The 27,137-nt window shown below is 42.0% G+C and overlaps 1 protein-coding gene across 3 annotated transcripts in view; it reads left to right on the forward strand.

The window, feature by feature from the left end:
* The window catches only part of LOC132383174 (guanylate-binding protein 1-like), a 103,812-nt gene that overhangs the window by 13,212 nt on the left and 63,463 nt on the right, over nucleotides 1-27,137 (forward strand). The window contains exons 4-10 of one of the 3 annotated variants that reach the window (XM_059954046.1): nucleotides 310-419; nucleotides 1,624-1,811; nucleotides 2,432-2,677; nucleotides 4,207-4,487; nucleotides 4,914-5,126; nucleotides 6,393-6,495; nucleotides 10,104-10,226. In XM_059954046.1, coding sequence (XP_059810029.1) covers nucleotides 310-419; nucleotides 1,624-1,811; nucleotides 2,432-2,677; nucleotides 4,207-4,487; nucleotides 4,914-5,126; nucleotides 6,393-6,495; nucleotides 10,104-10,226 — 1,264 coding nt within the window. Of the gene's footprint in view, nucleotides 1-309; nucleotides 420-1,623; nucleotides 1,812-2,431; nucleotides 2,678-4,206; nucleotides 4,488-4,913; nucleotides 5,127-6,392; nucleotides 6,496-10,103; nucleotides 21,138-27,137 lie in introns of those variants that run through there. The other 2 variants (XM_059954045.1, XM_059954047.1) reach the window with 2 other exon arrangements.

Below are 27,137 nucleotides of genomic sequence, written 5' to 3' on the forward strand. Positions count from 1 at the left end.
AATGTACTGTCCTACACATGCCAGTTCCCATTCCCATCCGCCCAGATAAAAGGATGTTAAGGTACCATGACAGTGTGCTCTCCCCCAGCACTGTGGTGGTGAGCCTTGGCATAGATTCTGTCTGTAAGGCTTCCCTTGGCCATATAACTGCGACTGGTGGCATTGACAGGAAGGATGCTGTGGAGGGAAGCTACAGCCACCAACCTCTGTAAACACTGAGCAAGAAATGTCTAGAAATGGGATGGTTATCTATCAGACCGATATCTGAGCGAGAGTTCTCACTAATTTGTTCCCTGTCTCTACCTGCAGGGAGACATCGATAATGATAATTCTATCTATTTACTGGCTATCCTTCTGAGCAGCATCCTCATTTACAATAGTAAAAATCAAATAGACCAGCAATCCCTGCAAGACCTATAGTATCCTTCACTGGTGTCTCAGTCCTTCTCTTTCAGGACGATATCTCTACATTGAATCTCAGTTCCTCTCTGTCTCGGGAATATATGCTGTGACTGATATCTCTCAGTCCTACTCTCTTAGATAGAGATTGTACACCAACAAGTTTTTCTCAGCCCCTGTCTCTCTCAGTGGGATATCTGTGCACAGACTTACAATTCTCTCTCCATTTTATTTGGCATAAATCTGTTCATTGACCATTATCTCTCAATCATGCTTGTGCAGTCTGACTAAAATGTATTCTCAAGCTGATCCCTTTTACTAGCACATTCCCATATCCCTCTGAATTCTCGTCGTCTTCATACCTGTCCATGTACTTCATAATAATGTCTAATATACGTGTCTCACCCACTTCCTTTGCTGGCTCGTTCAATACAATCACCACCCTCTATGTGGAAATAATTACATCTCAAGTTCTTACTAATCCTTTCACTCTAACAGTGCAAATATACCTGGAGCCCTTACATTTAATGTAAAAGTCCTACAATGAATAGTCCTTTCTCTATAGAACTCTATTTACTTATCTGAATTCCATTTGACATTCTTGATCCCAGCTGACCAAGATCCCACTGCACTTGCTGGTACCCCTCTTCACTGTCCTCTGTGACTGTGAACTAATGCTTGAAAACTGTGCCCATCTCCAGCAGTTCCACAAGTACATTTCCATCTTGGTCTTTTAGGGGCCATCTTCACCCAATGTTACTCTTCTATCATTAACGTATTTGTTAGGTCACTTAGAATTCTTTTTAATTTTCTTAGCAAAAGTCACCACACGCTCTTTTCTGCCCTCCAAATTTCTATTGTGACTTTACTCTGGCATTCTCTATATATATTTAATGATTCCTTTGATCCCAGCTGCCTGCATATGAATCAAGACTTCTCTTTTCATGATCAGAGTTACAATAATACTTGACATCCAGGATTCTCAACTACCAGCAGCTTTGCCTTTTACTGACCAAGACCCTCTGTCTCAGGGAGATATCTCCACAATGACTGGTGTCTGTTAGTCATGCTTTCGCTGAGAGGGAGATCTGTACACTGACCGGTGTTTCATCCCTCTTTCTGAGAGGGAGGTCTGCATACTGAATGGCTCCTGTCCTCTCCCCCAACATCCCTCACTTTTTTTCTGCCAACCCTTCATTCCTTTATCCTTGATGTTGCTCCCAGTTTTGTGACTGAACTGTCCAAGCGGATCCAAATGAAGTCCCAGCCTGATGGCTGCAACGGTTGGGACTTTGTCCGTTTCTTCCCTGAATTTGTCTGGGTGATCCGTGATTTGACACTGGATTTGAACGTCGATGACAAAGATGCAACTCCAAATGACTACCTGGAGCACATTCTGAAACTGAAGGACGGTGAGTATGTGGCAGTGCCGGTCTCTGAGGAGATAGGGTGAACTTGGAAAGCGGCCAGAAAATAGAGGGAGCAGGGTTGAATTCAATGTGTGAGGGGTGGTGAAGAAAGTGGCAACCTCTTACCTGATGATCTGTGCACACATTCTCCAGGGTGTCCCAGCCCCTTCACATCTCTCATTTCCTACTTTGTCTGCATTCCCCTGCCCTGTTCATATTCACATTACCTCACAATTACCTGCAATAACTGATGCCAGCATACACCATCCTCTGGTTTGATGGTGTAAATGCACCACTCCCACCCAGCTGACACCTCCTTCCCATCAGAGTTTCATCTGATTGGCTGGGTGCCAGTCTCCCACACACACAGCCCTCTCAATCAATATGACCCACAACTACCCTTTATCATTTCCCTCCATAACAAGACACCCATGACCCAACTACGATGCACTTCATGCTTCTCCCATACATCCTGTCCCTCACCATCACACCTCGCAAACTGCCTCCCCTCTGTTTCCCTCCTGTCCTTCCCACAGGCCTATGGGTAACAGTCACCATGTTGGGAACGGGAGAACAGACTAAATAAGGATGATTCCTGCCTGATTCTTGGTTGTTTTTTACAGGTGACAGCAGTGAGCAGAACAAGAAATACAATGAACTCCGCAGGTGTATCCGCGATAACTTTCCTTCACGTTGCTGCTTTGCATTTCCCATTCCCGCACACAGGAAGAAACTCAAGCAGCTCCAGGAACTGGAGGACAAGGATCTGGATGAGGATTTTGTTACGGAGCGGCAGAACCTCATCGATTACATTCACAACCATAAGAAAGTCAAGAGAGTTGTTGGGGGTCAGCTGGTCACAGGCAGGAGTGAGTAACTGGGCAAAACCTCACCACCTCTCTTCAGTATAACACAGTAACATAGCATGAGAAAATCTGCAGATGCTGGAAATCTAAAGCAACACAGACAAAATGCTGGAGAAGCTCAGCATGCCAAGTTGCATCTATGCAAAAGAGTAAACAGTCGATGTTCTGTGCCATGCTCCTTGATCAGGACAGGAAAAGGGAGGGGAGATATCAGAATAAGAATATGGAAGAGGGGGAAGGAGGAAGAAGTACAAGTTGGGAGGTGATAGGTGAAACTGGGAGAGGGAGAGGTGGTAAAGTAAGGAGATGAGAATTGGATTGGTGAAAGAGATAAAGGGCTGGAGAAGGGTGAATCCGATAGGAAAGGACTGAAGAACATGGAAGAAAAGGAAGGGGTTCGAGGACCAGATGGAGGTGACGGGCAGGTGAGAAGATGTGAGAGGGAGGCAAGAATGGGGAATGATGAAGGAAATGTGCAGGGGGGCAATTACCAGAGGTTGAGAAATAGATGTTCATGCAATCATGTTGAGCATTTTCATTCTGTCTGCCACAAAAAGCAGGATATCCTTGTGGCCATCCATTTCAATTCTACTTCCCATTCCATTCCAACATGTCAGTCCATGACCTCTTTTTTCCATGATGACACCAGCTTATATTCTGTCTGTGGAGTCTCCAACCTGATGGCATGAAGGTCGATTTTTCAAACTTCTTACCTGCCCATCACATCCCTCTGTTTCTCCTTCCTTTTCCTTTCTTCCATGATCTTCTACCAACTCCCATCAGATTTCCCCCACTCCAACCCATTGTCTCTTTCACAAATCAACTTCTCATCTCTTCACTTCACCCCCTCCTCCCCTCCCAGTTTCACCTATCACCTGCCACCTTGACCTTCTTCCCCCACATTCGCATCCTGATTTCTCTCCTTCCTTTGCAGTCCTGGTAAAGGGTTTTCACCTAAAACACTCACCTGGAATGGGAATTTACCATTGGAGTACATGGCGTGTAGACAGTGGAATTGAATGGGAAGAGATTTGGATGCCATTGGAAATGTGTACAAGGGAAGTGAATGGGAAGGGGCTGAGATCCCATTTCAAGTGTGGACAATGGAATTGAATGGGAGGGGGTTGGGATCCCATTGGGAGTGAGTGGAGTGCTGTGGGATACCAGTGTGTGTGCAGAGGGTAGGAGTGAATGGAAAGAGATGGAGTTCACTACAAGTGAATGGGGATGTGTAGGGTTCCATTTTGAATACAAACTGCGGGATTGAATGGGAAAGGGGTGGGGTGCCATTGGGAATATTGACTGTGGGTTTGAATGTGAAGAGTTGTGGACCCATTGGGAGTGTGGACTGTTGGATTTAATGGGAAAGGGTTTGGGTCCCATTGGGAGTATGAATGATGGAAGGGAATTGGAAGAGGTGGGATCCCATTGGAAGTGAATAAGAATGGGTTGGGTACCTTGGTGGATGGAGAGTGGGGATTGAGGGCGTGATCAGATCTCCAGGCGCTGACCTCCAGAAACATCCCACACAGGATTTGCTGAATTGGCCAAGGTGTATGTGGGGATGTTGGCAGATGGAGTCCTACCATGTGTGGAGAACAGTGTCGCCAAATTAGCGGAGCTGGAAAACCAAGCAGCAGTAGATGAAGCCCTGAAATTCTATAGTGATGGAATGAAAAAATTCTCAGAACCTGGCTGTCTTACTATGAGCAAACTCATAGAGGATCACAATGCGAGGAGCATAGAGGCATTCAGTATCTTCCACAAAAGATGTATGAACACCAACAGTGGCAAATACATCCAACAGCTGGAGGTGAGCTTCTCCTGTTCAGTGATTACCAACTGTCTCATCTCCAAACACCAGTCCCTGGACCCAACACTTACCAACATAGACTGAGAGACAGAGTGCATATGTATTATCATGAGAGACACTAGATAGTATACGTCACTCCCTGAGTTAGAGGAGCAGAGAGACACCAGTTTGTATATAGATGACCAGGTCAGTGTACGGATCTCCCACTGAGAGAGAGTGACTCAGACACAGTTAGTGTACAGATTTCTCACGGAAAGAGATGGACTGAAAGACAGTGATCCGTGTATGGATCTCTCCCTGAGAGACAATGTCTCACAGATATAGATGGTATGCAGATATACCACAGAGAGAGAGGGACTGAGAGATACCAGTCAATGTACAATACTATGTTTCCCAGTTCACTATGCATCTTTCCTTCACTCCCAGGAGACAATGAGCTCTACTTACGAGTCTCTCAAAGCCAAGGTCAAGAAAAAGTCACAAGAGGAATGTGACAGACATCTAAAAGAAGTAATGTCATCAATAACAGAAAACTTGACATCTGGGCATTACCTGAGACCTGGTGGTTTCCAGGAGCTGACCAAGGATCTTGATAAGGCCATCAAAGAGTATGAAGAAAGGACTAAGAATGAGATGGAGGTGTGTTCAATATTTTACAGCAAGACATTTATTTTCTAATTTTCATAGCTTTTCCTTCCTCTGCCTTTCATGAATTCATAAAATTCACCCTCTGCCTCCTTCCATTCGCCCAACAAAAGTGTATTTGATTTCCACTCTCTGTAACATCTGGAATGGGATTAACTGGGTGGATTGAGTCTGTGATTGGGGAAAGAGGGTTGTGGATTGTGGGAGGCTTTTCAGTGGGTGGGGTATGTGCCCATGGGATGTGGGAGGGGATTCCGTGGGTAGGGAGAGCTTGTGATGGGGAGATGTTTGTGGGATGTGAAAGGGGATGCAGTAGTTGGAGAGTCAGTAATGGGGCAGAGTATCCATGGGCTGTGGGAATTAGCTTTTAAAGCTAGATTTTAAAAGCCTTCCAATCTCTCCCTTAAAAATCCTTACTCTCTGCTTCCATTCTGCTCCAATGGAGTGAGTTCCAAAAACCAATCATGCAATGGGAGAAAAATGCTTGTTTAATATCTCCGTTGATCAAGCTACCTGTTTATCTAACTCAGCTTTGCAGCTCATGACCTTCCCCTATACACTAACTATCCAGTCTGTGACTCCTAGTTCTGGGTTTTCCCAAATAAAGTATCTAGTCCCAGCCTTTCCTACCTTCTCTGATAAAGTAATCTATCCTTCCAGGTATCAGTCCAGGAACACATCTTTGAACTGCTTCCTGTGATTGTTAAAAGAGACCTAAACAGACCATATTCCAGATTCTAAACTCATTAAAACCTGATATAACTGAAGTTTTTCCCTTCAACTTCTGTTGCACACTCTATTGCTCCCACTTACTTGCACAGGAACATTTTACAAATCTTGGTGTAGGACACCCAGATGCCACTACATCTCAGAACTTCACAAACTCTCCCATTTGATTCAAATGCTTTTATTTACCTTTATGACATAATGGGTATTTTGCATTATCCCACATTGTGCTCGATTTGCTGATCCTTGTCCATTCACAGAACCAATTTTCTACTCTTTGTGTCATTTTTACAATTTATCCTTGTGTCATTTAAAAAAGACATTCTGCCTTCATTCAAAGCCACAATATAAATTGTCCATAGTCTCCAGTTGTGGTTTTACCAATTTCCTGTAGATTGGTAAGAGGAGTTTTCTAATTGAGTATCAATCCCTAGCACTAGAAGTTTGATGGTGAGAGCCTGTCTCTGGTCTTCTGTGGACTGGTGTAATGGGAGAGAGATGGAAGTGAGAAATTATAGCTTCTGTTCTCTGTAGGGGTGGGCTGTCCTCACCCACTTCCTGGCAGAGGAAAAACGTCGTCGAGATCTGGTACAGAAAATGGACAGCAGGCTGACGGAGGAACAAAAACCTGACTCTGGTGAGAAAATAAACAAAATGCTCAAAATATTTAGGTCGGGTGCATCTGTAGATTTAAAATTAACTGTTCAAGTCTGAAAACTACAAATGCAAGACTCTCTTGCTGGGTACCTCACCTTCAGGAGGATTAGAAACAGTGACATCAGGGAGGGGTATGCTGATGTTCCTTGACATGTTCCTGTTAAGAAGAATTTGGTGTTGGTTCTCCCAAAAAAACATAAACATAAGGCCAGAGTGGGATGCTCAAGAAGAGGAGGTAGATTTGTGGTAGAAGAAGTGGTCATCAGTTGGTAGTCCTTATCGAAGAGATACAGGTGCAGAGACAACCGCAGGGCTTGCATATGAGATAATTGGAACTCTAACATAAGTACCAACTCATTAATTCACTGTTCATGTATTTTTGAAATGTGTAGACTATGTGCCTTTGCCCTATACTGTACTGCTGCCACACAAAAATATATTCACATCATATGTTGGTAATAATAAACCTGATTCTGAATTCTGAACTCACTGAGGTGTCAGCACATGGAGGTTAAGGGAAGGTCCTGGATGAGGACAGAACTCTCCGATTCAGAGAGAGAGAGGTCAGGCAGGGTATTGAAGATGGCAGGAGGTGGAGTTGGGGTCAGGGGTGGGTTGAGGGTTGGAGAGATTATAGAAATGGTGGGATAAAAAGAGAAGGTCTCAGAGCGGTGAAGGGGCTGGAGATACTGGGTGCATGGGAGACCAGGAGTGAGAGGGGAAAGATGGTATAAGATGAGGAGGCAGTAGGGTACAGTGGTGGCATGAAATAATAACATTACAGTGGCAGAGGCAAAAACAAAAAAAAATCTAATGCATGATAGAATAGATTGGCACGTGTGATGGGAACTTTCAGATTGTGTGGACCAATCAAATTGGTCCAGGCAATCTTGAGGAGGAGTTCATAGCTTTCTAAAACAATGTGTTACTGAACCTACAAGGGAATGTATCTTTTAGTCATCCTGGGTAATGAAAGAGGGTAACAATCTTCTTGTGGGCAATTGGAGTATTATTGAATTTCTCATTCAAATGTAAGATGCAATAATTTGATCCAAACCCCAGTATATTATGCTGACACAAGGGAGAATACAATAGGATGAGAAAGGAGTTGGATAGTGTCAATTAGAACACAGGCATCAGAAATGTGATGGGATAATGGCTGCAGGAGTGGGATTTACCCCAATTGTGGCTGTGGGTGATGGGAATGGAAAACAACCGTGGGACACCGATTTCTCTCATGGGAAGAGTAATAGTGCTCCAGTGGGTGGGGGAACCACCAGTATTGTTGCTAGGACAGTGAACTGGGTAACAAGGATGGTGCAGACCATAAAAGTTGTGTTTTATGTTCAGACTCCAGGGTAGGCCAAGAGCTGTCCATTTCTTAATGAGGAACATTTTCCATGGACTTGTTTACTAGACTGTGCAAAGGGTCGTGATAAGGTGACTTGCTCATCTCTACTTCAAGACATGTCTCTGGATGGACTTCCAGAGCCAGGAACAATGAGGCCATCCTTGAGTCTGATACCTGATGTGGAGAGGGTCCCTCCCCTGTGTCTACCAAAAAGCTGACATATCTGAGGATTTCTCCACCACTGATACTGTGGTTAGGAAATGGAAAAAGCTAGCAGGTCTGGCAGACTTGCTGCCCCAAAAAGCTGACATATCTGAGGATTTCTCCACCACTGATACTGTGGTTAGGAAATGGAAAAAGCTAGCAGGTCTGGCAGACTTGCTGCCCCAAAAAGCTGAGATATCTGAGGATTTCTCCACCACTGATACTGTGGTTAGGAAATGGAAAAAGCTGGCAGGTCTGGCAGACTTGCTGCCCTGAGAGGAATGCATGTGTCAGCTATAAGGGGCTTTTGCCTGGAAGGGTCAGGTATAGTGATAGTTTTGGGTGTTGGTGTCCATTGATAGTGAAAAGGTGGACTGCAGTATGTCCTGTAAGATGATTCCTCTCATCTGAGTCCCTGCAAAAAGACGCCACTGGCTACTGACTTCAAGGTTGGAAATGGCACAGTTCATGGGGTCTGCAGTACCATTCTCCAATACAACTGGTACTGTGCTCAGACCACCAACTGTTGTGGGCAGTGCTCACTCTATCACATATTGGGCAGGGTCCATGTACCAGTACTTCAACAGCTAGCACTTTGATAGGTGGAGCACAGCCCATTTCCAAAATTTGTTCCGACTGTTATGAGAGATGAAGAGAGGAGCAGAGGAGTTTCTCATCCCTTAGGGTCATGGGCAAAGGTTAGGTTCATCTCTTCTGTTGGAGTATTTCTGGGGGCCAATACAGGAGTGAAGGAGATTGAAGAGGACAGAGATGAGAGTTTAAATATGTTGATTTTGATTGCATGCATATTTGTGAAGAATAATCTGAGAAATACCTAAAAATGATTTTTTGGAAACAAACCTGGTTGAGCAGTGATGTCCTTCTTTGAAGAACGGGACTTCCCTCACTCCATTATTGATGATGACATCACCCAGATCTCCTTCCATCTCCGGAATATACTTAATTGCCCCATTTTCCCACAACCTTAACAGTGCTAGAGTTCTTTTGTCTTTACACACCACCCTGTGAGACTCTGCATACAACACATCATCCTCTCTAACATCTGCCATCTCCAAAGGGATTCTACACTAAATGTATCTTTACTGCCCCTCCCTCTGCTTTCTGCAGAGATTGCTCTGTCCATGATTCCCTTATTCATTTATCTACCCCTCCCCAAAATATCTCCCTTCCGGCATTTAATCCTGCAAGCAGGCTAAATGCTATACCTGCCCATACACTGCCTCCATCATCTCCATTCAGTGCCCTAAACAGTCCTTCCAGGTGAAACAACACTGCATCTGTGAATCTGCTGGAGTCTATCGTGTCTGGTGCTCCCCACATGGCCTCTATATTGGTGAGAGCCTTTGTAAATTGGGTGACTGCTTTGTCGAGCGCCTCTGCACTGTCCTCCACAAGTGGGAATTCCCAGTGGCCAAACATTTTAATTACAAATCCCATTCCCTTTCTGACATATCAATTGCTAGCCTCCACTTGTGCCAAGAAGATGACTTGCTCAGGGTAGTAGGGCACCACTTTATATTCCATTTGGAATGCCTCCAGCCTGATGGCATGAATATTGATTTTTTTCCTTCTGGTAAACCAGTTTCCCACTACTATTCCCCACTCTGACCTTTTACTTCTTTTCAACTGCCTATTACTACTCTGAGTTCCCTCCTCCTCCCCTTTCTCAGATAGTTCACTCTCCTCTTCTATCAGATTGTTTCCTCTCCAGCCCTTGACCTTTCCCTCCCACTTGGATTCACTTGTCACCTTCCAGCTAGTATCTTTCCCCTCACCTTTTTATTCTGACATTTTCCTCCATCCCTCTCAGTCCTGAAACCAGGAAGCAGCTGAAACATTGACTATCATTTCCATAAATGCTGCCTGACCTGCTGAGTTCCTCCAGCAGTGTTTCTTAGATTGAACAGTGAGTGAAGTTCCCTCTCAATGTCCTGTCACAGACACGTAGGGAAGTGATCCCTTCACCACCCTCTGCACAGACTAACCAATACATCCTTTGCCCTTTTTGTCAGCTTTGGAACAGGAGCTCGAGAGGATGAAACAGGAGATGAAGATGATGGAGCAGAGGAGAAAGGCATTTGAGGAATGCAGGAATAAGGAAATCATGGAGCAGATCAGGAAAAGATTTGAGGAAGGTAAAAAGTGCAGTGTGGAAGAGTTGAAGGAAGCCATGGAGCATATGAGGAGTGAGATGGAGAAATATGAAGTTGAAGGTAGGATGGAGGATGCGCAAAGGGCTCAGCAGAGGTACGACTACCTGAACGAAAAATATGAAGGGGCAAAAAAATGGAGTTTTATGCAATTCTTTAGGGAGAATGCTGAGATTTTTGCTGCACTGGCATCTATAGCGGTACAAATTATTGTATCTTTACCAAGAAAGTAGTCAACAAAGATATGAATGAGATCATCATTTCTGCATGAACCAGTGTAATATGTCCCACTCACTAATTCCCCTCACACAGCCCACAGACACCCTCCCCAAACACCGACTTTCTCCACTCACCAAGTCCCCTCCCATAACCCACCGACACTCTCTCCCATCACCTGCATTTTGCCAGCCACTGAATCCTCTCCTGCAGCCTACAGCGCTCTCCCCAACCCATTCAATTCCCTCCCACAGTCCATGGAGAGTTTCCCCAACACTTGCCCCTATCACCCACTGAATCCCCTATTTTGAATTCCACACAGTGCATGAGAAACACAATAATTTTGCCTGATGACGTTTCTTGATTAATCATGATTAGTTCAAACACATCAAAGCTTTAGCATGTAGTTTCAAACAATTCTGGTTACTTTTTAGTCTCACAACCTCTACTTGTGTTCATACATTACCTGCTCCAGGTGAACACATCCAGATTTCAATGCATTGAATTCTTCTCTGAGACAGGGTGGACATTTCTTCAGCAGTTGTTGGACTCCAGAACTGCCACCACTAAATATCTCCTCATGCACATTTTATGCATACCTGCATAAAGGTTCCAGACTCTACCTAGTTATTGGTAGCTAATTATAAAGCTGCATGTCCAGTTCTTATCCATGATTTTTTCAGTCCTCTCATAATCCTGTCCACACTGTACCACAATTACCTGAACTATCAGTTCTTTAATTATAAGTGGTTCTATCCTTGGACAATTAATCAAACTCTCCCCAGCGCAGAATGTCAGCATCGACATCCTAATTATCAGCTGGTTTATTGTTCTGGGTCAGTGGTCAGCTCTATTCAAGACTGACCCTGTGTTGATAATGTGGCCTTCCTCCACTCTGCTCTGTGTTCTGTGGATCCCTCTCTCACCAGCAGAGGTTCCTCCCAGAGCCTGATGGGGAACTTGTCATCTCCCTCTGGCTGCTATATTCCCACCATCAATCCACGATCAGTGTGATTACTGGATCACACTAATTAACCAGGCAATAAAACCGACCACCATCAATGAACAATTGGAAACTGAAATGTGGGAACAGATGTACTTTCAGCAGAGATACGTGAGACTGCAGGTGCTGGAATCTGGAACAGCAAGCAGGAAGATGGAGGAATCTTCAGGATCAGCGTTTGTTGGTGGGGGTGGGGGAGAAGGAATTATTTATGCTGGGTCAAGATCATGTACTGGAACTGATAAAGTCTCAACTCAAAATGTCAACGATTCCTTTCCAACCTTGGATACTGCTTGATCCATTGAGTTCCTCCAGCAGGATATTGCTTTATACAAGTTGAGTGAATAGTTTTAGTTAATAGATTTGTTAAGTAACATAGATGCTGCATTTAACCACAATATAACTTTATTAACAAATCAGTAATCTGTTCAATTAGCCAAATCAATGTAACTGCAATAATAAGAATCAGGACATATATGTGTGGATGAACATAGATATTGGGCCCTCATCCCCCACGTGGACGTCTGGATTGAAATACTAGCAGTTTGTGTATGCTGGTAAATCTGTGAAACTTTCATAAAGGTCTGGTATGAAGGAGGGAGCTGTTTTCTATTGCATTTAGAATATTCCAGGGAGGAGAAGAATATGATGGCCATATCTTTGTAGATTATTGTTTCAAAGTTTAAGTTATTATCAAAGTACGTATGCAACTGTGAGATTCTTTTTCTCCAGATAGCCATGAAACAAAGAAATACATAAGCTAGTTCAGAAAGAAACAGCAAAACAATTCTCCCCCCCCCCCCGCATAATGAAAAGCAGCAGCACTGGAATCATCATTGCACTAGGAATCAGTGACATCTATGAAGATAGTCTCACATTAATAAAAATCAAATAAATTATTGTGGCCAAAGTTGGTTGAGAGATGAAATGTGAAACAAAATATCAGCCTTTCAACTTTCAAAATTGAGGTGGGAATGTGGAGCCACTATTTGCCTTTACCTCCATAAGCAACTCTGTTGTGATGACTATAGTTCAAATTGTGAAGTTCTCAAATGCATGTAACTGGATTTTGGATTTTAAACCTGAAAAGTGCAGGAACTGTGGGGTGGATGAGAGAAGGATAAATATTCTATTTATTACAGGAATTAACAAGGGACATTATAACCTTTGATTATAATTCTTATATTTGTACTGTGTATGCTAATCAAAATGGCTTTTTTGTTAAAAGTAAAATATTCTTTGTTATGCTAACAGGACAGAGAGTGCTTTTCTTGCAGAGCACTCTTGAAGCCTGTTTATGTTAAAGTTGCTGATAACTAGGATTGTATTCATTCATTATCCAATTGTGTTGGATGTTATTTTCTCTTGCGGGTCTGGGAACTGGGATTGCGCAGTCTTTTCGGGAGTCAGGAACAAGACGATGAGAAAGGAGGATAAATGTGGCACTGTTGGTCAATCACTGAGGGTGGTGCCAGGTGTGCGGGGTCATGGAGGTTGGAGGAGAGCGAAGAGGGGTCGGACGATTTGATGGCTGAGTTCCAACGATGTGCACTAAATTGACTGAGCTCTGATAGGCTTTGGTGCCTTTTCTTTTCCTTCATATATTCTGTATTGTTATTAATCACTTAGTTGTAGTAAGATTTATAAAGTGTATTCTGCAAATGTACCTGGTGTTCTTTTGATATCGTGTGTGCAAGTTTGGGTTGGCGTGTATTCCACAGCATCCATGTATACGGGAGGCGTGGTTTGGTGGGTGAACAAATTTTCCCCCAGGCATACACCAGCCGATCGCATTGAGCATTACGTATTGGTAATTATATCCCTCATGTTTATTATACTGATTGCTATTATATTAAATTCAGATAAGTGGCTCCATTGAAGGCACAATAATCAGGGAACCAAACTTGGGTGACTTTGTGGAGTTGACAGGTTGGGATATCTGCTGAATGGGTTTGTTTGGTGAGAAGAATAATCAGTTTGGTGGGCCTCCAAGCAGGAACCAAAGCTTGTTCAGCCTGCTGTTAATTCTCATACCATTGCCCCTACATGCAGTACCCACAGGTGCTACAGAGCAAGTGGAACATCAATACTTGTTTCAGTATTTGGTTCATCATGTGTGGCATGCTCTTGTACAATACTCAGATCAGCATCATTATTGTATCCTTGGCCTGAGCATCAACACCTGTATTATCAATGGAACAAGTTGGAATACTCTAAACTAAACAGGACACATGATCACATGTCAATTAGCTAAATATGGAGAACTAACCCTGGAATGACCATAAGCTGCAGGTATGGACTCAAAGAGGCATCATTTTCAATGAGGCTGAATTTCTGACTCAGAACTAGAGAAGGTAATTTATTTTCAAATTCTTTTGGAAATGAGTTAGAAAGCAGATCACTACAATGTTTACTAATGTTGGAGGGACATCACGTCAGGAAGGAAAATAATTGTTCAGGACCACTAGGATTGAGATGTAAATTTCACCTTAGTTGACCCTTTCTAATCCACGTAGCTATCCAAATGCATTTTACACATTATTGTAACTGCATCAACCACTTCCTCTCAGAGCTTCTTCCATGTCCATGTAGTATGCTCTGTCCTTTGTGTAAAATAAGTTTCTATTAAATCTTTCTCCTCTCATGTGAACCTCTATGTTCTAGCTCTTTATTCCCATACTCTGGGGTAAAAGACTGAGTGCATCATGATTCACATGATTTTATGCATTTCTGTAAGGAAACAGTCCCGACCTATCCAGCAGCTCCCTATTAATTATTCCTAACGACCTGTGTTACATACTGTGGAATGCAGCCAGTGAGTGAGTGGGCCAGTGAAGGAGTGGAAATTTGGGGCTTTAACTCAAGAGATTCTGGAAGGTTTGGCAGTTAGACTGTGCAATCAAGTCAATCAAGATTTGAATAGCTCAGCAGAAAGCCATTGATTAGACAATCAAGATTTGAATAGCTCTGACTCAGCAGAAAGCAGCTGATTGGGCAATGGAGGTCAGGTGACCAAGCAGTGTGAAAAGTCCAAACAAATAAATAGAGGGTTACCTCAAGCGGAGCGGCCTGCGGAAAGCGGCAGGGAGTGAGTGGGCCAGTGAAGGAGTGGAGATTTGAGGCTTTGACTCGAGAGATTCTGGTAGTTTTGACAGTTGGACTGTGCAATCAAGTCAATCAAAATTCATATAGCTCAGCTGAAAGACATTGATTAGACAATCAAGATTTGAATAGCTCAGATTCAACAGAAAGCAGCTGATTGGGCAATCGAGGTCAGGTGACCAAGCAGTTTGAAAAGCTCAAGCAAATAAATAGAGGGTTACCTCAAGCGAAGGAGTGGAGATTTGAGGCTTTGACTCGAGACTCTTTGAAGAAAAGAGGCGGAGGATGAGCTTCACTCCAAGTGAGGCAAGGCTGGGTAAGTTCTTTTCAAAGGAGAAAGTTTCAAAAGTTGAGGCAAGTATTGGGTAGGTCATGGCAGCTGAGATTGGCCCCATGGTTTGTTCATCCTGCAGCATGTGGGAAATCAGGGATACTTCCAGTGTCCCTGACGACTATGTGTGCAGGAAATGTGTCCAACTGCAGCTTCTGGCAGACCGCATTGAGCGTCTGGAGCTGCGATTGGATTCATATTGGAGCATCCGTGATGCTGAGAAAATCATGAATAGCACGTTCAGTGAGTTGGACACACCGCAGGTAAACGCTACACAGGCAGAAAGGGAAGGGGTGACCAGTAGACAGCGTAGCAGTAGGCAGGTAGTGCAGGAGTCCCCTGAGGTAATCTCCCTCCTAAACAGATGTACTGTTTTGGATAATGTTGGGGGAGATGTTTCATCAGGGGAAGGCAGCAGCAGCCGAGTTCATGGCACCATGGGTGGCTCTGCGGCACAGGAGGGAAGGAAAAGGAGTGGGAGAGCTATAGTGATAGGGAATTCAATTGTAAGGGGAATAGATAGGCGTTTCTGCAGCCACAAATGAGACTTCAGGATGGTATGTTGCCTCCCTGGTGCAAGGGTCAAGGATGTCTCTGAGCGTCTGCAGGACATTCTGGAATGGGAGTGTGAACAGCCAGTGGTCGTGGTGCACATAGGTACCAATGATATAGGTAAAAAACTGGATGGGGTCCTACAAGGTGAATTTAGGGAGTTAGGAGATAAACTAAAAAGTAGGACCACAAAGGTAATAATCTCTGGATTACTACCAGTGCCACGTGCTAGTCAGAGTAGAAATAGGATATTTCAGATGAATACATGGCTTGAAAATGGTGCAAGGAGGTGGAATTCAAATTTCTGGGGCATTGGAACTAGTTCTGGGGGAGGTGGGACTAGTATAAACAGGACGGTCTGCACCCAGGCTGGACTGGAACCAATGTCTTAGGCAGAACGTTTGCTACTGCTGTTCAGGAGGCTTTAAACTAACGTGGCAGGGGGATGGGAACAAGTGCAGAGAGACAGAGGGGTGTAAAATGAGGGTAGAATCAAAACGTAGTAAGGTGAAAAGTAAAAGTGGCAGGCAGGCAAATCCAGGGCAAAAAGCAAAAAGAGCCACTTTTCAACATAATTGTATAATGGCTAAGAGTGTTGTAAAAACAAGCCAGGAGGCTTTGTGTGTCAATGCGAGGAGCATTCGTAACAAGGTGGATGAATTGAATGTGTAGATAGATGTTAATGAATATGATATAGTTGGGATCACAGAGACATGGCTCCAGGTTGACCAAGGATGGGAGCTCAACATCCAGGGATATTCAATATTCAGGAGGGATAGACAGGAAAGAAAAGGAGGTGGGGTAGCATTGCTGGTTAGAGAGGAGATTAACGCAATAGAAAGGAAGGACATTAGCCTGGAGGATGTGGAATCGATATGGGTAGAGCTGCGTAACACTAAGGGGCAGAAAACGCTGGTGGGAGTTGTGTACAGGCCACCTAACAGTAGTAGTAAGGTTGGGCATGGCATTAAACAGGAAATTAGAAATGCGTACAAAAAAGGAACAGTAGTTATAATGGGTGCCTTCAATCTACATATAGATTGGGTGAACCAAATTGGTAAGGGTGCTGAGGAAGAGGATTTCTTGGAATGTATGCAGGATGGTTTTCTGAATCAACATGTCGAGGAACCAACTAGAGAGCAGGCCATTCTAGACTGGGTATGGAGCAATGAGGAAGGGTTAGTTAGCAATCTTGTCATGCGAGGCCCCTTGGGTAAGAGTGACCATAATATGATGGAATTCTTCATTAAGATGGAGAGTGAAATAGTTAATTCAGAAACAATGGTTCTGAACTTAAAGAAGGGTAACTTTGAAGCTATAAGACGTGAATTAGCTAAGATAGACTGGCAAATGATACTTAAAGGGTTGATGGTGGATATGCAATGGCAAGCATTTAAAGATTGCATGGATGAACTGCAACAATTGTTCATCCCAGTTTGGCAAAAGAATAAACCAGGGAAGGTAATGCACATGTGGCTGACAAGGGAAATTAGGGATAGTATCAAGTCCAAAGAAGAAACATATAAATTAGCAAAAAAAAAGTGGCACAGCTGAGGAATGGGAGAAATTCAGAGACCAGCAGAGGAGGACAAAGGGCTTAATTAGGAAAGGAAAAAAAGATTATGAGAGAAAGCTGGCAGGGAACATAAAAACTGACTGTAAAAACTTTTAAAGATACGTGAAAAGAAAAAGATTTGTCAAGACAAATGTAGGTTCTTTACAGTCAGATGCAGGTGAATTGATCATAGGGAACAAAGACATGGTAGACCAATTGAATAACTACTTTGGTTCTGTCTTCACTAAGGAGGACATAAATAATCTTCCGGAAATAGTAAGGGATCGTGGGTCTAGTGAGATGGAGGAACTGAGGGAAATACATGTTAGTAGGGAAGTGGGGTTAGGTAAATTGAAGGGATTAAAAGCAAATAAATCCCCAGGGCCAGATGGTCTGCATCCCAGAGTGCTTAAGGAAGAAGCCCAAGAAATAGTGGATGCATTAGTGATAATTTCTCAAAACTCCTTAGATTCTGGATTAGTTCCTGAGGATTGGAGGGTGTCTAATGTAATCTCACTTTTTAAAAAATGAGGGAGAGAGAAACCAGGGAATTATAGACTGGTTAGTCTGACATTGGTGGTGGGGAAAATGCTAGGGTCGGTTATCAAAGATGTGATAACAGCACATTTGGAAAGAGGTGAAATCATCGGACAAAGTCAGCATGGATTTGTGAAATGGAAATCATGTCTGATGAATCTTATAGAAATTTTTGAAGATGTAACTAGTACAGTGGATAGGGGAGAGCCAGTGGATGTGGTATATTTAGATTTTCAAAAGGCTTTTGACAAGGTCCTACACAGGAGATTAGTGTGCAGACTTAAAGCACACGGTATTGGGGGTATGGCATTGATGTGGATAGAGAATTGGTTGGCAGACATGAAGCAAAGAGTGGGAGTAAACGGGACCTTTTCAGAATGGCAGGCAGTGACTAGTGGGGTACCGCAAGGCTCAGTGCTGGGACCCCAGTTGTTTACAATATATATTAATGATTTAGATGAGGGAATTAAATGCAGCATCTCCAAGTTTGCGGATGACACGAAATTGGGCGGTGGTGTTAGCTGTAAGGAGGATGCTAAGAGGATGCAGGATGACTTGGATAGGTTAGGTGAGTGGGCAAATACATGGCAGATACAATTTAATGTGGATAAATGTGAGGTTATCCACATTGGCTGCAAGAACAGGGAAACAGATTATTTATTATCTGAACGTTGGCCAATTAGGAAAAGGGGAGATGCAACGAGACCTGGGTGTTATTGTACACCAGTCATTGAAGGCGGGCATGCAGGTACAGCAGGCGGTGAAAAAGGCAAATGGTATGTTGGCATTCATAGCAAAAGGATTTGAGTACAGGAGCAGGGAGGTTCTACTGCAGTTGTACAAGGCCTTGGTGAGACCACACCTAGAATATTGTGTGCAGTTTTGGTCCCCTAATCTGAGGAAAGACATTCTTGCCATAGAGGGAGTACAGAGAAGGTTCACCAGATTGATTCCTGGGATGCTAGGACTTTCATATGAAGAAAGACTAGGCTTATACTCACTGGAATTTAGAAGATTGAGGGGGGATCTTATTGAAACGTATAAAATTCTAAAAGGATTGGACAGGCTAGATGCAGGAAGATTGTTTCCAATGTTAGGGAAGTCCAGAATGAGGGGTCACAGTTTGAGGATAAAGGGTAAGCCTTTTAGGACCGAGATGAGGAAAAACTTGTTCACACAGAGAGTGGTGAATCTGGGGAATTTTCTGCCACAGGAAGCAGTTAAGGCCGGTTAATTGGCTATATTTAAGAGGAAGTTAGATATGGCCCTTGTGGCTAAAGGGATCGAGGGTATGGAGAGAAAGTGGGTACAGGGTTCTGAGTTGGGTGATCAGCCATGATCATACTGAATGGCGGTGCAGGCTCGATGGGCCGAATGGCCTACTCCTGCACCTATTTTCTATGTTTCTATATTACCCGTGGGTATCTTGTACCTGTCATGTGACCGTGATGCAATTGATTTTATTCTGGAGATGAGGTAATGGTCTTGTGATGGGGGAGTGACATCATTCTCCCATCAGTGAGAGGTCATGTGATAGTTTCTTTAACAGTGTATAAAAGGAGAACCCCACTCTGTGACGTGGGCAGTCCGTGGTTGAATTCGGTAGGGACTCCATGATGCTGTGTATTCCAATGTTATGAAGCAGTTTCATTTAAAAGTGGAGTTTTATTTACTGCCTTAAGTCTCAAAGGTTATTGCTGGCAGTTTTGCTGCAATACTACCAGTAAAGTCAGTGGAGAGTGAAGATTCATCAGAGTTCAGAAATCCCGAAGGGCCGGAAAAGTTAACGTCAACGGTGAAACAGATTCGACCTTTGTTTAATCTTCACATGAGGAATTAGTAACGAGTATCCATGATAACTTCTGCTTTGGCGAAAGAGCAGTGAGTTGGATAGAAAGTTTCGCCAAAGAAAGGTCAGTTCCTTTAAGCTGTTTTATTTCCTTCGATCGTAAGTCCTCCGGGGAATAACATACTTTGGCTGGGATCAGCAGTAACTCCACAAAAGAAGATTTAAATCATTTCAAGAAGACTCTCCTTTAACGGACTGTGTAAGCATTTGGACTTTCACATTACTACTTCTAGGAACTGTTTTCGCATTCTTGCTGTTCGAGCTGCCTTATCACAGCTGATTTCCAGTTAAGTTAGTCGTTTGTTTACTTTTGGGCTTTTTATGTAGTGTTTAATAAATGTTTTATTTGTTATAAACACCCTGTCTCAATCATATATTTATTGTTGCTGATTTGTAACATTTGGGGGCTCGTGCAATCTGAATCCATTTTTGAGTTTAAATGCTTGTTTGATATTTAATCGGTGTTTTGGAAAAGGGGAATACTCGATTCTTTTGTTTCATTGGCTTGTGAGTGGTATTCGGCAACAATGAGTATTGAAGAATTCCTGACTTTGCCAGACTCGGTGTTATTAGCAAAGGCAAAGAAAAAAAAAATGATGTATTGGAGATTGCTAGCAGGTTGGAACTTAAACGGTATTTCAAAAGATACAACAGAGCCTGTAATTCAGAGAAAGATCGTGGAACACTAGATAGATCTGCGTGTGCTTGATGCATCGGTTTTAAATCGGTTTCCTGTGAGTAAAGCAGTGATTCAGTTACAGTCGGAACAATTAGCGTTGGAAAAGTTAAAATTGAAGCTGAATTAAAACAGAAGGAATTGCAAGCTGAATTGGAATTAAGTCGATTAGAAGCTGAAAATAAAAAGAGACATTTGGAAGCTAACTTGGAATTATGTAGGTTAGAAGCTGAGGATAAACAGAGGGAATTTGAACCTAAGATAGCAGAATTAAAGTCTAAGGGTCAGTCTTCTGGTTCCATAAAAAACATTTGTTGTTAGTCAGAAAATTAAATTGGTCCCTCCATTTAGTGAAACAAAGCAGAAAAATATTTTCAACATTTTGAAACGATTGCTCTGATTTCAGAATGGCCGAAAGAGAAATGGTCAGTGTTGTTAGAGTCTAATTAAAGGCAAAACACAACAGCTTTATACTGCTTTAACTGCTGAGCAAACGCTTGATTATGATATTGTGAAAATGCACATATTGAAGGCTTATCAGTTGCTCCCAGAAGCTTATAGAGAAAGATTCAGAAATTTGAAGAATTCTGTGGGAAAAAAAACTAATGTGGAATTTGCCTATGATAAAGCTGTGTGTTTTGAGAGATGGGTTTACTCTAAAAATGTAAATGGGGGCTATAATAAATTAATAGTGCTGATTTTAATGGAGGAATTTAAAAGAAGCATTCCTGTTGAAGTAAGGACATAAATGAGAGGGGCACTGATACATTGCATGACTGCTAAATTAGCTGATGAGTATGCTTTAATCCATCAGAATAAATTTCCTCAGGGCAGAATATTTAAAAGGAAAAGTAACACAGTGAATGAAGGTAAATCAGAGGTTAGTGAGAAAGGTAAGAAGGAAAGCAAACCTGTGAATGAAAGACAATTTGGTCCCATTTGTAATTACTGTAAGAAACCTGGTCATGGTTTGGACTTTCACATTACTACTTCTAGGAACTGTTCTCACATTATCGCTTTAAGAACTGTTTTCGCATTCTCGCTGTTCAAGCTGCCGTATCACAGCTGATTTCTGGTTAAGTTAGTCGTTTGTTTACTTTTGGGTTTTTTATATAGTGTTTAATAAATGCTTTATTTGTTATAAACACCCTGACTCAATCATTTGTATCACCTGGCACATCCTTGTCAATCTTCTCTGCGCCACTTTCCAGTTTAATATCTTTCCTCTCTAAAATTGAACCCAATACTTCAAGTCCAACATCTCATACATCTACAAAATAGAATCTGAACTTACTCCTAATCTCTGTGCACAGTTCCATAACTGATTAAGGCCAGCATGCCAAAAGCACTGTCTACCTGTGCCTCCATTTCAGCAAACCGTGTACCTCTTCTACAACACCCCCTAGGGCTCTAACATAAACTTAATATGTCTGGCTTTGATTTCACTTCGTTACGTGGCCACAGGTTTTGTTTACTGTGGACTATCAATTTAAGAGACAGGTTGAGGTGGGACTGTGATATCAGTATGACAAACTGTGGCAGATTGCTGAGATTTTCTGTGTTGTAAGGAGAGAGAGAGAGAGAGAGAGCGGAGGCTGTGGGAACTTCTGCTTATTACTGCTATGGTTTGGAACTCTCCTATGCCTGAAAGATTGGGTGATCTTGGCACACTGTCCACAATGGATGTGTGACTGCCACTTTGTGTAATCCATATGTATGGACTTGTTGGAGTATCCTGTGGTATCACTTCTGTTAGCCCCTACCGGGAAACGGGGTGTTATGTGGTAACCCCTTGAAGACAATATTGTTGTGACTGTCATCTGGTGATATTTTAAAGTGGATTCCTAAATGAGTCGACAGATAAGATCTTCAGCTACTGTTATTTCATTTACCCAGCGTAGAATCTGTGGAATCCTTTGTAATTGCTTCGCTCTACATTTTGAAAATCTCTCCCCTTACTCATTTACTCAGTGGATTACTGGACCATTTTCTACTTTGCCATCTTAAGACTTTAAGATCTGTTTGTAAACTTGACTGTTTGAGAACCACACACATATTTGTACACGTAACACTGATAACTTCTTTTTATTTCACTTAATTTTCTACATTTTGAGTAGATACTAATAAAGTTAGTGTTTTTAATATCGAAAACCAGACTCCATTAGTGATCAATTGCTGCTGGTACTTAACAAAATTGGGAACTCGTCCGAGATAAGAACAAATTGGAGCTTATAGATTGATTATCGATCTGATTGGTTCCTTTCTTTCTGATTGATCTGTTTGTGAAAACAAGCAGCAATGGATATTGATGCATTTCAGGCATCACCATACCCTGAGGCATTAGGGAAGACTAAAAAAGATGACTTGGTGGCTGTTGCTAAAAAAGCTGGGACTTGTTTTGATAAAATCATTTATGAAAAAGTAAAGATTCAGAGGAAAATAGCTGAGTACTATATTTCTTTGGGGAAGTTTGATGACGAGGTGTTAAGGCTGTTTCCTGAAAGTAAACCCAGTGATCTTGAGCTCCAGTACAAGACAGAAAAACTAAAGATGGAGGTTGAGGAAAGGTGAAGACAGCAACAGTTCGAATTTGAGGTATGGTGAAAACAGCTCAAGGCTGAGGAAGCAGAAAAACAGAGGCAGTTTGAGCTAGAGAAGATAGAGAAACTACAACAAAGGGGTCTAGCTGTTGACTCTGGTGTTAAGTTTGTTGCCAGTTGGGAAGTTAAATTGGGTCCTCCATTTGATGAGTCTTCAGTTGATAAGTACTTTCAGCATTTTACGAAAGTTGCTCAGAGACTACAGTGGCCAAGAAACTGTTGAGCTCTCCTGTTACAAAGTGTAATTAAAGGTAAGGCTCTGCAGGTTTATTCGGCCCTATCAGTTGAAGCAACAGCTGTGCTTAAAGCCTATGAGTTGGTTCCAGAAGCCTATAGGCAAAAGTTTAGAAATTTGAAGAAATCTGTGAACCAGACTCGTGTGGAATTTGCTTGTGAGAAGTCTGTGTGTTTTGAACAATGGTGCACACCTAAAAATGGGGATGATAATTTTGACAGACTGAAAGTTTATTCTAATTGAAAAATTTAAAAGGTGCATTCATAATGATATAAAGGCATATTTAGATGAAAAGGATGCCACCACTTTGCAAGAGTCTGCTAAACCAGCAGATGAGCTTGCCTTAACCCACAAGTTTAAGTTTACCCTGAGTAAGACCTTCCAAAAGAGTAGCATGGATAGTCAGCATAAACCAAAAATCAAATGTAGGACTAGTGACTAAAGTAAGGATGAAGGGAAGCAATTAAAGGAGAAACATTTTGGTCCTATTTGTCACTATTGTGGGAAACCTGGTAATATTATGGCTAACTGTTTCCTCTTAAAGAAGAAGAGGGAAAATCGGGCAGTCCCAGATGCCTGTATTCAATGCTGTGAAACACTCATAAACTCATAGGATTCTGATGAAGCTCTATTAGGAACTGACATGTCTGACTGAGTTAGGAAAGAATTCGATCCATTTATGTCAGAGGGGTTTGTTGCAGTAGAGGAAAGGTCAACCCTGGTACCAGTGAAAATTCTTTGAGATACTGGGGCTTCTCAGTCAGTTATATTAGACAGTTTCCTTAAGTTCAGTGATGAGACTGCCACTGGTGAGCTAAATCTTACTTGGGGTATTGGGAGTGACGTTGTTTCTGTACCTCTGCTCAAGGTAATTTTAAAATCAGAGTTAATTTCAGCACCGGTTAAAATAGGAATATAGCCCAGTTTACCAGTGCCAGGTGTTTCTTTGTTATGAGGAAATGCTGTAGCAGGTGGCAGGGTTGTTTCTGCAGGGCAGCTGATGACTAAGCAAATCACTAGTGACCTAAAGACAGATTCTAACGTGTATCCATCCTGCGCAGTAACTCGAGCTATAGCCAAGAAACTTGCCAATGCAGATGGTTCTGTGCAGCATGGTTCTGCTACCCATGATGGCCCAAGCCAGGATTTAGGTTTTGATAATTTGTCAGGGACTTTCCTCCCTTCACTGTTTGAACAGGATCCTTGTAGTAGGTCTGATTCTAAAGATCTGTCTTTGTCCAGAAAGGAGTTTATAGCAGAACAAACTAAAGGCCCTGAGATTGCAGCTTTGAGAGAAAAGGCTCTCCCAGGTGATGAGATTGAGAAAGTTCCAGTAGGGTATTAGTAGGATATTATATTAAGAATGGAGTGTTAATTAGGAAGTGGAGACCACATGATATTCATGCAAGTGAGGAATAGGCAATTGTTCAACAGATTTTACTTCCTAAAGTCTATAGGAATGAGATTTTAACTTTGGCCCATAGTAAGCCCTTAGATGGCCATCTTGGTGTGAATAAAACTGTGAACAAGATTTTGAAACAATTCTTTTGGCCTGGTTTGAGGAAAGATTTTCTGACATTTTATAGAACTTGTCAGGTTGTGGGTAAACCTAATCAGCTCATCCCAGTGGCCCTACTGCAGCCTATTCCTGCATCAGATAAACCCTTTTCTAAAGTTATTGTGGATTGTGTTGGCTCATTGCCAAAGACTAAAGCTGGCCATCAGTATTTGATAAGCATCATGTGTACCACGTGTAGATTTCCATAAGCCATACCTCCCAGGAATATAAAGTCTAAAACTGTATCAAAGGCTCTCATAAAGTTCTTCACTTCATTTGGGTTGCCTAAAGAAATACAGTCTGATCAAGGAAATAATGTTATGTCAGGGTTATTCCAGCACGTAGTTTATGAACTGCGAGCCAAACAAATTACATCATCTGTGTACCATCCAAAATCATAAGGGGACTAAGAAATATTCTATCCTACCCTCAACGCCATGATTACAACATTCTGTACTGAATATGAGAAGGATTAGAATGAGGGGGTTCACTTGCTTTTATTTGCAGTAAGCGAGTCAGTGCAAGAGTCCCTAGGCTTTAGCCCTTTTGACCTTGTGTTTGGACACCAGGTCTGAGGACCATTGGCATTATAGAATGAACAGTGGGTTAATGAAGACCTGCATATTAATCTGCTAGACTGTGTTTTGAAATTCAAGGACAGATTGAAAAGAGCTTGTGGTTTAGCAAGGGAGAATTTAAAATCAGCCCAGGAAGGAATGGAAATTTGGTACGATAAACAGCTAGAATGAAGTCATTCCAGGTAGGAGATAAGGTTCTTGTATTATTTCCCACGTAAACGAACCCTTTGCAAGCTAGGTTCCATGGTCCTTATGAGGTTGTGTCTAAAGTTAATGACATGGATTATGTAGTCAAAATACCAGACAGACAAAAATCAACACAGCTCTGTCATATAAACATGTTAAAATCATATTTTGAAAAGCAAATAGCAGCTGTGTCTGTTGGTTTCAATAACAAGGAGTCTGACCTCTCTGGGAATGTCTTAACTGATTCATCTGAAGCCTATATTAAAACAAACATTGTTTCAGTTAGACTAACAAATTTGACTGATCTGGAAAACAATGATCAAAATTGGTTAATTTACAGCCACAGCAGAGGCAAAAAATGAAGGAGTTAATCCAAAAATTTAAAGATTTATTTCCTGATGTTCCAAAGAGAACCACAGTCGCCTCACATGACGTAGATGTCAGTAATGCTAAATCAATAAAACAACATACATATTGCATGAACATAGAAAAATGTAAACTTTCTGAACAAGAAATTGAGTATATGTTAGAATATAGTATTATTAGGCATTCTACTTCAGACTGGAGCTTACCTTGTGGTATGGTACCTAAACCGGATGGTAGTATCAGGTTTTGTATTGACTACAGGAAGGAGAATGCTATAACAAGACAGATGCGTATTCCATCCCCAGGGTGGATGATTGAGCAGACAAGGTTGGAACAGATAACTTTCTAACAAAGATTGATTTGTTGAAAGGTTATTGGTGTGTTCCATAAATGGATAGAGTTCGAGAAATTTCTGTATTTGTAACACCTTCTGGGAAGTATGAATACAATGTTCTGCCATTTGGGATGAATATTCCAGGAGTATTCCAGAGAATGATAAATTCTGTAATTCAAGGGTTAAAACACACAGATCCCTGCATTGATGATTTAGTCACAGGGAATGACACCCGGAAAACCCATATCTCTGCAGTGGAAAAGCTGTTTGACAGATGTTCAAAGGCCAAAGTTAACTTGCAGTTAACTTAGCTAAGAGTGAATTTGGCCATGACACTGTGACCTATCTTGGTCATGTTGTAAGACAGGGCTCAGGCCACCTGACTTTGCAAAGCCATTTTCCATACCTCTGGATGCCAGTGATGAAGCTGCAGGAGCAGTGTTACTACAAAAGGATGATTATGATGACGTTGAGCATACTGTGGCTTATTTTTCAAAGAAATTTAATGAGCATTAAAGAAATTATTCTACTATAAAGAAGGAATTATTATCACTTATTTTGGCTTTGTAACATTTCGGTATTTATGCTTGCCCAGCTCAGAAACCACTTGTAGTTTATTCAGATCATAGTCATGTGTTCGTAAAGAAACAGTGTTCTTGAGTAAAGTGGAAAGCAAAAATAGGTTGTTAAATTGGAGTCTGATTTTGCAGGAGGATGATCTTGTGATAACTCTCATTAAAGGCAAGGATAATATAATTGCTGACTTTCTTTCCAGATGTTAACCTTGCAAAGTATTTTTAATAGTGGAGTAGAATTTATTATTTGTATACTCTTCTCTGATATATATTAATATTTAGTGTGCTATATGGTAATCATACATGTATTTTTATTGTAGTTCGCAGTTAAAATGTTTTGCTCTTCCAGAGCAAAGTTTTCATTTTTGGAGCGAAGTGTTATGTGGCCACAGGTTTTGTTCACTGTGGACTGTCACTTTAAGAGACAGGTTGAGGCGGGACTATAATATCAGTATGACAAGCTGTGGCAGATTGCTGAGATTTTCAGTGTTGTAAGGAAAGAGGGAGAGGAGGCTGTGGGAACTTCAGCTTGTTACTGCTATGGTTTGGAACTCTCCTTTGCCAGAAAGATTGGGGTGATCATTGGCACGCAGTGCACAATGAATGTGTGAATGTCACTTCGTATAAACCATATGTGTGGATT

The sequence above is a fragment of the Hypanus sabinus genome, chromosome 29 (genome assembly GCF_030144855.1).
Source record: "Hypanus sabinus isolate sHypSab1 chromosome 29, sHypSab1.hap1, whole genome shotgun sequence".
In the NCBI taxonomy this organism is placed as follows: domain Eukaryota; kingdom Metazoa; phylum Chordata; class Chondrichthyes; order Myliobatiformes; family Dasyatidae; genus Hypanus; species Hypanus sabinus.